Here is a 13,007-nt window from a genome sequence, read left to right on the forward strand (position 1 = left end):
GTTCGAATCACTGCTCTAAAATAGTCAATTGTTTACTCTAATGATAGGCGTAGCAACAGTTGGAACACCTTGCGTGACGTCATCAGACCGTACCTCTGACGTTCAAAGGGAAAAAACTTTCAAAATAAAAGATAGTTTGTTATCAATCCATCAGAACTTATTAAAAACTGTATAATTATTTTCGAAGCGTGGTTGTTTAGAAAACATTTAGCTAAGAAAAACATATAAAACCACAAAACCGACCGGAAGTGCTCAATTTCTCGTACAAGCGAGTACCCAAGCAAGCGGTGTCAGTCGGGGCCTTAATATAGCAAACTTGACAAACCTCTCTTAGGAATGAAGTTTCAAGTGAGAGGGGAAGGGAAAAAACAACCAGGAAGTTAAGCAAGGCCGAGCAAACTAATCTTAGTTTAGCAATTGTTCTCGCTTAAAAAAAAATCTAAACTGTGACAAACCTGTGTTCACTTGGAAGAAGGACTGAAGGTCGTGTTTACCGAAAACCTCACGATGGATTACGACCCGGTGAGAAATATTTAGCGCTTCTGTTTAAGCATTGGGGTTCTAACGTCAATAATTGGATGTTTTCTTTTAATAATACTTACCAGGCCGTATTAAATAGTTACTTTAAAGTGAGTTTTTATATACAAGTTTATCCAGGAGAAAGTTCTACAGAATAACTCCGGCCGCCATGTTTTAATTTCCTTGTTGAGACTTTAAATTGCCACGAAATTCATACCGTAAACATGTCTAATTAATATCGTTGCCTGAGACGGATATTTCTCCCTTACGTATGTTTCTAACTTTTAAAATGTTCAACTTTTTGACTGAAATATTTTATAATATACTCGTGTTTATATTGTTGGGCCTCAGGACGACTCACCCGAGCTACCAAGGGAATTCAGTGCTGTGTGGCGGAACAAATGTTCAACTAAATACTCTATACATTTTTGTAAACGTTGACAATGTTTACTTGTATGTTATAGTTTGATAATTCCTATTCATTATGGTTTATTATAAAGGGACAGTGTGTATTATTTGACCACTAGTAGCGAACGAATGCCATAAACATGGCTGTACTAGTGCTTGAAATCCTTGAAAATGCTTGAATTTTAATACTGTGTTTTCAAGGTTAGAAGTGTTTGAATTCTGGGTGAAGGTCTTGTAAATGCTTGACATTTTTGCCATGATTCCAAGCAGTCTGATTTGAGCATTAAAACAAATCAAAAATCAAATCAAAAACCGGTTTCTATAATTTACTAGATAATCAAATAATTTTGCTAATTTTAAGGATTAGTGTTCTTATTTCCCTTAATTTGAGTTTGTTTAATAACATACTCTTTTTAAGTAAAAGGAATACAACAAAACATGCTAAGTGTCTCCTTTTCCGAGAAAAACAAGTTGATCTCATTGAAATCATGAGGTAGAGTGCTCGTTTTAGGATACAGAGGTCGCAGGTTCGATACCCGGCTGTCAAAGTGTCCTTGGGCAAGACATTGGATCCCTGATGCCCCCGATAGCAGGTAGTTGCCTTGCATGGCTGACTCCCTATTGGTGTGTGTGTGTGTGTGTGAATGGGTAAGTGTGAAGCACATTGTAAAGCACTTTGGGAGGTCTTCATTGACTTGAGAGGCGCTATATAAATGCAGACCATTTACATTTAAAACAAGACAGCTTAAAAATGACGCCTACACCGCTCTCTGGTGGCTTCACTTTACCATTGCAATTTACACGGAGAAGTCTTTCATTAATCAATCCAGAGCTCTGCGGTTTTACGTCATTGGGTGATGGTGGGAGGAACAGGAAGATTTTGATACAACATGGACCAAATGGGGCACAGAAACTCAAGTTTTGTTTTCTGTGACCCATTAAGGTGCTTTATTTGGCTTAGGATTCATCAATTTTTTCTGTTCTTTTTCCTACTTTGCAGTACCCTGTCACCTCCGATAACAAGGCTCTGGACTGATTCAAAACAGATTTTTTTTATAATGGTATTGAAGGGATTGGAAATTTGGCTTTAAAAGTCCTTAAAAAGTGCTTGAATTTGGCCATGAAAAAGGTGTACGAACCCTGTAAAAGGCACAAGAAAGAAAGCAAATTAGGAAGAATCAGAGTGACCAAACTGCATCGTTTTTCTTCTTATATTTTCACCCAGTGAGTTGTTTTTGGGTACCCGTGGCAGCAAGATGGCGAATAATTATGTCAGCTTCCTCTCGGTGAGGCTCATGTTATGTCATAGGAATTTAAAATTCTTGTCCTGACAGTGTTTTAAAAAAATACAAGTTAATATGACAATTATAGTTTGTGTATTTTACTTATCTAAAGCAACACACGATTACCTCTTAAAGGCACAAAATTATATAGAGTCCTTTTAAATTATAAAGGGTAGGTAGTTAGAGTTGCATACCTGTCAAACCTGAGCTAAGGAAAATCGTTCAGATCAAGGTAAAAAAATAAAAAAACACATTTTCACCCCCAAATATTGTGTTCTTTTTGGTTTTGGTTTTCCATCCATCCATTATTATCTGCACCGCTTATCCTCAGTAGGGTCGAAAAACAAAACAAAATTAACGTACAGCAATATCCGGATATTTTTCGACATCCCCAAAAAATGTTAGTATCTTCCGTTTTTCATAAGTCGAATGGTCGTAAGTATGGGAGCGTCTGTATACCTGTCAACCTTAAGTGACTAAAATGCTTGGATCAAGCAAAAAAAAATACCCCCCAAAAAACAATGTTTTCTTTTGAGGATTTTATTACCGTAAATTCCGGACAAAAAGCGCACTTGATTATAAGCCGCACCCACCACTTTTGGGGTGATTTACCACTTTTGTACATACACAAGCCGCACCCATGTATAAGCCGCGTGCGCCCGCATTAATACTTGTGACACAAATACAAGTTAAACCCAGACCATGCTGTAAGTTCCACAATTGTAACAACATGTTCATGTTTGAACACATTTATTGACACTAATAACAGAAAACAAACAGTGCGAGGTTCGAACAACCCCTCTTGACAATCTCAACAGCAATCAAGCACATAGATGGTCCAAAATTCTATAACCACAGTTGGCGTCATAAATGGAAAGTGATACACGTAATTAACGTATGATGCAGACTTGTAAAGTCCGGGTTCCGTTGAAAGTAATCCAAGGAAACAAAATGTATATTTCCAAAGTTAAGGGTGGGGAAAATATATATCCACTATTGTCCGCTGTGACAACAGACAGATCTACCGGTAACTCAGCTTTACCCCAATTCCCATCAGCCCGCGTTTGCTCCGCCCCTTCTTTTTTATTTGTCCGTAGAACACATAACAGAATAAATCTCTAAAATAAATAGATTACAAAAATATACAGTTGCAAATACATATTATACATGGTTACACATATTTACGAAGAAAGACGGTACACCGAGAGAGTTTTCAAAGCTTTGATAATAATAATATAACTTTCATCCCAAACCGTGCCTTTGAAAGGTACCAACACGCTAGTAGGATCACGCTCGCATTGTATCAAACGTGCCTGTTAAGAAAAAGCATCCCGTAATTATTACATTTATGGAAGATCGTCCTCAACTTCCTCCTCATAACTATCACCATCAAGGGCGTCTTCCTAATTATCGGAACGTACTTTAACTTTAAAGAAAATATATGCTTTAACTTAGAGGTTGCAGTCTTTCTTGGCGCACATATTCTACTGGTCTCAATCTTACCTTATGTACTCCAGCGCCGCGGGTGGCCGTTAGAAAAATTCCATAATAATAATAATAATAATAATAATTTCCTTTGTATTGTCATTCTTTGTAACAATGTACACAGAACGAAATGTCGATACACCTGACCCGTTGTAGCGAGCCGATGCAGCCGCAGCCAACAGAGGGCGCCGCCATTTTACCAATGTTATAAGTCTTAGGTATGACTCGGCCGAGGCGCGAACCAGCGACCTCCCAGTCTCAAAGCGGGCGCTCTACCATCTAGGCTACTGAGCTGGTAAATTGGCCGCTTCACTGAATAAGCCGCAGGGCTGAACATTTGGGAAAAAAGTAGCGGCTTATAGTCCGGAATTTACGGTAAATAAGTGTTAAAATAAAGGTCTAACTATAAAATGTCCAAATCTCTAAAACATATCTACCCTGAGCAAGTACAAATTTTATAGATCCACCTAAAAACGTCACATTTCCACCCCAAAATTTGTTTTTGTTTTGTTTCTTGGGGATCATATTAGATAAATGTTAAAATAAAGGTCTAACTTGAAAAAGTCTACATGAGTTAGGCAGACCTGTCTACCCAGTGACTAAAATGTATACAGGTCATGCAGTGATGAGGTTTTTCATTGGGGATTTTGTAAGTGTAAAAATACTTGTTGAACAGCACTGTGGGGGTTGAAAATCCCCTCACATTACGCACTGGCATGAGTAAGAATTTTTGTTTGCAGCGCCATTATTTAGGTTGACTATTCTTACCAGGACTGCGAATCTCGTCATTTGGGTGATTTGAATACGCTTCTATAATCATTGTTCCATTTCTCGAGATGCTTTCCGTTCTTTTCTAAAATGTTGATCTTCCCCTCAGTCTTTTTTTAACTGCTTGTTCTGCTCAATTTCCAAAGTGTTTCTGCCATTTATCACAAACTAATGTACACATTGGCCAAAGAAAATATAGTTGGAAGAAATAAAAATGTCTACTCATGGGAGGTCAAAAAATCGTATGTCAGGTGAAAATGACACTCATTTCGCGATACAATTGTATTGAAATATTCAAGACAAAAAGTGTATTGGTTGACAGGTGACAGGGATGCAGTTGTACCTTTTGTACACCTTGGTAGACCACATTAAGGAAGATAAGTGTCATATCTACAATGACTGCATTCCACACAACCTGTCTTTGTACCACGTTGTCATTATCACTGGGTGACTGAGTCATTTGACTAGACGTGCCAATTTTAGAGAAAACAGACTTAAAGCTATCGTAAAACTCGGACTATAAGGCGCACCTGATTATAAGCCGCACGCAGTACACTCTTAAAGGAAAAAATATATTGTACATACAAAAGCCACACCTGACTATAAACCGCATGTGCCCACATTGAAACAGACATTTAAAAAGAAAGAGAACACAGAAAAGGTTTGAATAATATACGCTACGTTAACCCCTTAACGTACTGACAGTCCACCAGTGGGCTGCTGGACTTTTGATTAACAAATACGTGTCTGGATGATATCACCAGTCACTGAAATACATCATGCCACATATAATTCGAAAGCTTAAACTTTCGGGATTCAAGATATGATGACCATTTCAAAATATATTCATCAGAGAAACATCACAATCCGTCTGAAACAAGATACCTGGAAACTATAAAGCTGGTGTAACTTACCAGTACGTTGCCGGCGGGCTTCAATTTCTTTAAATGTCCGCGAAAATGGCTTTGTTACATCAAGGATAATCCGTAGAATCCAACTGTGGAAAATATGTCCTCCAAAACACACCATAATGCTAACCGATAAATAGGAATCTGTTTTAAATATTTCTGTTTCGTTGAATGTTGCTTTTTGTGATCCGTTCGTTTCGCCACATTATTTCGGTTTACAAATAAATAGACTTGTAATATTATTCCTAATATGGTACTTAGAACTCCCTTTCCATTTTCACCTGCGTGCTGGTGGGTTTCGTTTATTATATGATGAAAATGGTGAAAGTAAGAAAAGGACTGTTTCAGTCCAAATACCAACCCAAACCCCCCAAAAAGATAAAAAAGGAATAGTTTATCTGAGTGCGCCTAAGAGAGACTCATATGTGCACACGCAAGTCAAGCAGCTTGACAGACTGCAACGACGATTTCAGGCGGAAGATGGCAGCGGCAAATATAATTTTTGAAGTTACAAACACCCCTTTTAAATACGCTTAGGTAAATATGACATGGCTTGAGACACGTTTTCAAAAGATAGATATATTTTACTTTTTCTATAAAAGAGCAAGACTATATGAACATTAATCGACTGGGGTGGCACCAGATGTGAGTTAACTTCCCCTTTAAAATGAGTTTCAATAGGGAATTGTATGGCTCATTCTTAATTCTGCATTATCTTCATTGATAATAATAATAATAATAATAATAATAATTTCCTTGTATTGTCATTCTGTGTAACAATGTACACAGAACGAAATGTCGATTGCATCTGACCCGATGCAGCCGCAGCCAAGAGAGGGCGCCGCCGACCACTTTTTAAGTCTTAGGAATGACTCGGCCGGGGCGCGAACCCGAACCTCCCAGTCTCAAAGCGGGCGCCTTACCATCTAGGCTACTGAGCTGGTGTTCCATCGTTCTCAATATTTACATTGACCTCTTAATTGTCTTTTCGTTTCTGCAGATATTTTTTCTTTTAGCATAATTACTAATGATGTCATCATTTTACGTGAATTATTCAGATTCACATATTTTTAATATTCATACTTCTCTTTTTACACCTACACATACATTACATTTCACATTTACAGTTTCTATAATTTAAGATATTTTGGAGTGCAGGTAAGTCCCCATCTTTTCAGGAATTAAGTGATTCTTATTTTTCTCAATGGATTTTATGGCAGTCAGACCTGGTACCTTTATTTGCCAGCCTGGAATAGACAAGTCACATATATTGTGTAGACCTTAATCCCAAAATTTCAAAGGGCCGCACAGGCCACAATTACGAATCCAAATGAACCTCAAAGTATGTAAATAAACAAGTTGGTGGATATTGAATGGTCAATCTTCAGATTGGACCCTTTTCAACACAATGATTGGCTCCATATTCCGGATCATGTAAAGGGTAGTGTAGTTTATTGTTCATAAATATATATATTTAAATATACTTTTGTCCTAAAGGCACCTCAGTCAAAAGCTTTTACAGTGAATATTAAAGACCATACAGCTATGAGTTACGGAGTGGGTAATAGACTTTACAACGACTCCGAAATAGAAAAGCAAAAATAAGAACAATGCAATTTGGTATAATCATTTACAAAAAAGGGAGAGGAAGAAAGCTGTCAAACAAAAAAAATGATGCAGCAAAACCTGTTTCTTAGAGACGTCATGTTTACAGTCCAATGGCGACTCATGAGACTTGGTACCCGTATGTTTACTCTGAAAGATCAAACTGCGATCAAATTTCTGCTCCCCAAACACACCACAATAAGTGTGAGGTCAGTTTACTTGTAGTTGGCCGAACCTAAGTTGACAAACACGAGCAGGCACTCGTCTTGTGGAATTTCAAGTAACTTGAAAGCCTTTCAGAGCCAGCAATTGCGGATGTCCATGTGGACTGCATTCCAAATGCATCATTTATAAGATTATATTCCTTTGAGACCCTGTGATTAAGGGCTATATGAATAAATGTGACGTGACTTAAAACAGTGCTAACAAAAGAAAAGCAATCTTTGAAAATGATAAATTAGGGTAACGTGATCAACATTTAACATGTACAAAGGCGACCATGAACCAGTCAAAGGTCAATAGCAAATCCATGCAATGATGCTGGTAAACCTCTGGTTGTGATTTAGAACAATGCTGGTAAACGTGTTTTGTTTTAACTTAAAACCTAGCACATTGTAAATAGGGGGAAATACATGTACATCCTCAGAAGCCAAAGGGTCTTATAATAAGTTAGCGGTGCATTTTGAAGGGTTTTTTTTAAACTCACGAATGTCACTATCAGTCATTTTGTCAAATCGGTTTTCGCTTTCCCAGGAATAAGTGATTGGGTTTTGCACTAAACAGTGAAAGTAGGTTACAAATAAATGGGCAAAGTCATAGTGAAAAAGTATGGGATATTGGTCCTTGTATCTGTGAGCCTGTGAAGCATGCGTAATGAAATATTGTAACATTTTGACAAAAAGCAATCACAGAAAATAGCATTTGTAAAAAAATAATTTTCCAATGTTATGTTTGCAAAAAAAATAATTCTGATATTGTATTATTCATTTAAAGTCTAAGCTTGCCTTGTCTGGATTAGTATTCATCTAAGGTATAAACAATGGCGGTTTCCATTGGGTTGTCGGTGAATCATTAACATCAGTTGCACTGTTGAATTGGACCTCAAAACTGCTTAACTACAGTTTATTGTTGGGGGGATAAAGAATAGACTAAAATAGAATATAATTTATTGTCATTGTAACATGTCAAATGCACAACAAAGTTAAAAAGGGTCATCCTGAAGGAGCAATAAAATTACAAGTACTGCAACGTCCACAACATAGAGTTTAGACGGTGTATCAATTTAGCATATCGCATTACTATGAACATCTAATCATTATACATAACTTTTAACAATTTTTTTATCTTATTTTGTTTCCTTTTCTGTGCTTAGGAGCGAGGAGGTGAGATTCCAGCACCCGAGACATTGGATAAAATGGCGTCGCTCCGGAGCGAAGTCGACGGCGTGAAAGACATAATGACGCAAAACGTGGACCGAATCCTGGCCCGAGCAGAGAGGTTGGATGATCTCATGGGCAAATCTGAGGATCTGCAAGATGGGGTCAGTTTTTTATATTGATGAACACGTGATTATCCTGGTTAACTGTGTAGTTGTATTTCGTCATCATCAAAACCCAAATAACCGTTTATAATCCAAGTACATCGGAATGTACAGTACTGTATTTGCAGTAGGCTTGAATGATTACGCGACGTTGTGAAAAGAAAAGATAATAGAAATGGTGAACAATAAAATGCTCTGCTGAGAGTTGAACCAAACCGAGTCTCGCCTCTGGAAGATTAAAGCTATTACGGTTTTGATGACATGCATTGTACATCTTATGCTTGTATATTTTTAGAAAAGTTAGCGTTATTTTGTTGCATACTTAGCAATTGACCACTGAATGTATTTCACAAAATGCACTTAATATTTATCTAGTTTACTGTTCTATATCTAATGAGCTCGTTCTTGTTTTACAGGGATTAAAAAAAAAAGTTTACTTGATTTAAGTTATCATTTATTTGCCGTTACCTAAAACTGGACAGAGGTTCTTTCATGGATTCAGCACTGACCCTAATTGGTTTTAGATAGGGCGTGTATATATATATATATATATATATATATATATATATGTATATATATGTATATATATATATATATATATATATATATGTATATGATTTTTATGCGTTTTGAATGTTAAATAGAATATGTATTTTTTTTTGGGTGTACCAAATATCTTGTATGTTATCAATTACCACGTAATTCAATCAACGCCCTGCCAAATTAAAAAAACAATATTTGTTCAATTATTCGACAAATTGTGTCAATAAGTTGGTGACTAGTCGACTATTCAAAGTCATTATTTGCACCCTTGATTTGCATGCCTTTCCAAAAAAATTTGCTTTATTTTTTTAAAATATATTAAAAGGTATTTTTTTCTGACGGGAAGCAGCTAGAAAGTTTTTTTTAAGACATGAAATATACACTACCGATCAAAAGTCGTTTAGAAATGTCCTTTTTTTTTTTTTTTTGGTAAAGCACGTTTTGTTTGTTCAATGAAGATACCACGAAAGTAATCAGAAATACACCCCATACATTGTTAACTAGGTGAATTATTTTATTTGCAAATGTTTGTGTTGTAATACAATATCTATATAGGTATATTAAGGCCTATATCCAGCAACCAGCACTGCAGTGCTCCAATAGTACATTGTGTTTGCTTATTGCGTCAAGGCTGATGGATGATTAGCACATCTAAGAACAGTTTAGCCAGTTAGAGAAGCTAAACAACTGAGCTTCCTTTTTGCTAGTCGAGTATCCAGAGCATCACATTTCTGGCTGTGATTAAACTTTCAGAAAGGCCAGAAAAATTCCACTCTTGCGTGAAACTCGACAGTCTATTCTCGTTTAAAGAACTCTAATGCTGTTCCCATGTGTTAAATTACCAATAAACTGGATATCTCTTTTAACATCGTACTACTCCTTTCAGAGAACAGCACCGGCAGAGTAGAAAGAGAAGTGGGGGCGCCTCACTGCACAAGTACATTAGAGTCAGTAGTTTTAGAACCAGACACCCAGGTCCTTAACTAGCAGCTTGGTTAAATAGTAGTTGCAAAACACCAGTGTCAGCATCTACAGTAAAGTGGCGACTCTGAGATGCTGGCCTTTAAGGCAGAGTGGCAAAGAAAAAGCCATATATAAGACAGTCCAACAAAAGGAAGATATTAATAGGGGAAAAAGAACACAGACATAGGACAACTAAAAGGAAGAGATGGACAAAAGAACACAGACATAAGACAACAAATTAAAACAAACAAGTGAAATTTTAATGGTAAACACAATATTTTCTGGGTGACCCAAAACTTATGAAAGGTACTGTAAACTTTGAATTGTAGAAACTGAGAATATTTTTTCATCGGGGAGAGTTATCTTCCTTTCTCGGCGACCGCATAGCTCACAGCCGTCCTCTTCCTTGTTCCCAGGCCAAGCACTTTAAGCACACGTCTCACAAAGTCGCTCGCTCATACTGGTGGAAAAACGTCAAACTGGTTGTGATCATCGTGGTCATCGTCCTCATCATCGTTCTTATCATCATTCTTCTGGCCACCGGCGTCATCCCCGTCAGTGCACCTATACCGCCTATTGTCGAACCCACCGTCACCCCGTGAACACATCCAAGTAACTGTACGTAAAGATTTCGTTAAATCACTGAGCACGTACGCATATTTCCATTACTCGGTTACTTAATGATGTCTGTCTGTTGACTGGTTTTGTAGTGCCCTTCAGTTTGTTTGTTTCTTGATTGGATTTTTGTGGCTTGGGCTTTTCAGCTCATGTCCCCTTTTCACTTAATATGAAGGATGTGCCTGTAAAGGATTTGTACAAAAATTGTTCTGGTCTAAATGAGCTTAATGATGTTTAGAAACATCAGTATGGAGTCACTGGATTTTACCACTGTAGGGGAAAAACTAAAGATGGGACCAAAACCTCTGAAATGTGTTGGTTTTAAAGCCAGACAATCTACAAAAGCGATTCATCCGATTTAAACGTCCATTTAAATTGTGATTTGAAAACAATGTTCATGCAACGTTTAATATCTTTGAAAATTACTTCAAGAGTATGATGTGACAATTTGGCTATATTGAAAGATCACATCATAGTTTTGAAGAGTGTTGCCTTCTTGTTACATTCCTGGCAAAAATGTTTCCTTTTCGCTTCTCCCATATCTTTTTTTCTTTTTTCTTTTTTCCGCTCCGTAAAATAAATGATGTGCAGGTGTTGATCCTCTCTGCAATATTTTAAAGGTCAATAACTGTACTGTATATAGCAGAAATGTTCCCAATTACATGTGTACAGAGTGTCTTTCAGCTTTGTTAATAAGTGCCTTTGATTTAGGGGTATTTATTAAATGCATTACGTTAGTAGTTGTTTTGTTTTAATCGGTAATGAGCTGTGTTAATATTAAAAACAATTGGAGGCTTCACATTTATTTAAATAAAAGCGTAACGATTTGCTTTTTTTAGCCTTTATTTTTTACTCTTCAAGTGTCGCTGGTGTGAATTCATTTTAATTCTATTTTTACCGCTTCTCATCCATCCACCTGTGTCGGGTTGTTAGGTTACAGGCGTAGCTGTTACTGTCATAACTTCTTGAGCCTTGATCGGCAAACGTGTGATCCGTCTTTTTCCCGAGAACTCAAAAGGACTTGTATCATGCATTCGTTTGACTTTTCTGACATGAAATAAATGTTTGTGCTCCTCAAAGGCTCTTTGATATCATTGCTTGATTTGCAACAACCGCTAACTTGCATTAATACGATGCTGCTAAGACGACAGATTGAGGGTCAGTGCTTCCGAAGGCTTTTTCAGGTTTGTAAATTTGTATACAAATTTTAATGGACTGTTAGCAATATTGCAGTTCAGTGCCTTGCAAAGGTTTTTCCCTCTCAAGGACTTTTTGAAATACTGCCATATGAGAGACAATCGTGAATGGAAACCAAATGTATTCATTTTTTTAGATTGTGCTAACAAAAAAGAAAAGTAAAAAATATTGACCCGCTTTGAGTTGATCCATTTACTATTACTTTTTTTGCTGCGATCACAACAACAAGTCTTTGTGGGTATGTCTAGAAGTTTTGCACATTTTGAAACAAAAATATTGTTCACGACAAAATGGATCCAGTTCCGTAATGTTTGATAGTGATCAATTGTGCACAACATTTTTTTAGATTTTTCCAAAAATGCTCTATAGTAGGGGTCGGCAACCTATGACACGCGTGCCAGCAGTGTCATAGGTTTCCGACCCCTACTAGGGTTAACCAGTGCCATGCGAGTGCACGGCAAAATAATAATGATTATTTTTTTAAAATGCGCAAAATTACCTGAAATTTCAACAATTTCAGTTGTGCGCCGTGTTGTTTAGAGACTTTACGGTAGCGCCCCTCCTCTTCTGCTTCGTGTGCGAGTGTGTGTCTGCACAGCGACTCACGGAAGAGGAGAAAAACCGTGTTTTGACCCAACCACAGAAACACTGGCGCGCGATAAATGAATGAATGAATAATGACAGCTCCTTCAGTGAAAAAATCTTCTTTGACTGACGCAAAAAATGACTGTGCTGTTTGTGCATTATGCCTCGAGAGCGTTGTACCTCGCACGTCAAGTGTTCAACGTCATTACAAGACGAAACATGAATTTATGGCGTAGACATTAAAACGCGCTGTGTCCAGGTATGGCAAACAAACACAGACCCTAAAAACCTTTGTCACTGCTAAAAACACCACCACTGAAGCAAGTTATCACATTGTTCACTGCATACATAGCAAAGCATGGCAAACCATTTATATCTGAGACCAAATCAGCTGTTATTTCTGTTGCACATATTTTCAAGTAGCCTTCTGCCTTGGTGCTGTTATTTCAAGTTTTGATATTTTCTGCAATAAGATCTCATTGATGAATGGTATGGTAGCTGTCCATATCACTTGTTTTTTATGTCTACAGGATGTCTCATGGATGTTTACAGGCCTCTCCATATGTTGCTCGCATTATTTTTTAG

The 13,007-nt window shown here is 37.2% G+C and overlaps 1 protein-coding gene across 1 annotated transcript; it reads left to right on the top strand.

Annotated features, from left to right (window-relative positions):
• Window positions 1–285: 285 nt before the first annotated feature.
• On the top strand, window positions 286–11,719 carry vamp8 (vesicle-associated membrane protein 8 (endobrevin)). Its single transcript, XM_088336913.1, has 3 exons — window positions 286–522; window positions 8,349–8,516; window positions 10,439–11,719. Exons 1-3 carry the CDS (start codon window positions 508–510, stop codon window positions 10,622–10,624), a joined length of 369 nt encoding a protein of 122 aa, XP_088193039.1. The 5' UTR covers window positions 286–507; the 3' UTR covers window positions 10,625–11,719.
• The last annotated feature ends 1,288 nt before the right edge of the window (window positions 11,720–13,007 follow it).

This window comes from Urocampus carinirostris, chromosome 5 (assembly GCF_059441175.1).
Source record: "Urocampus carinirostris isolate Australia breed hairy pipefish chromosome 5, RoL_Ucar_1.0, whole genome shotgun sequence".
Classification (NCBI taxonomy): Eukaryota; Metazoa; Chordata; class Actinopteri; order Syngnathiformes; family Syngnathidae; genus Urocampus; species Urocampus carinirostris.

Bases quoted from the DNA above. Each gene is read 5' to 3' on its own strand.
- vamp8 (XM_088336913.1), top strand. The intron at 8,517-10,438 runs GTCAGTTTTTTA...CCTTGTTCCCAG, and splicing joins CTGAGGATCTGCAAGATGGG to GCCAAGCACTTTAAGCACAC.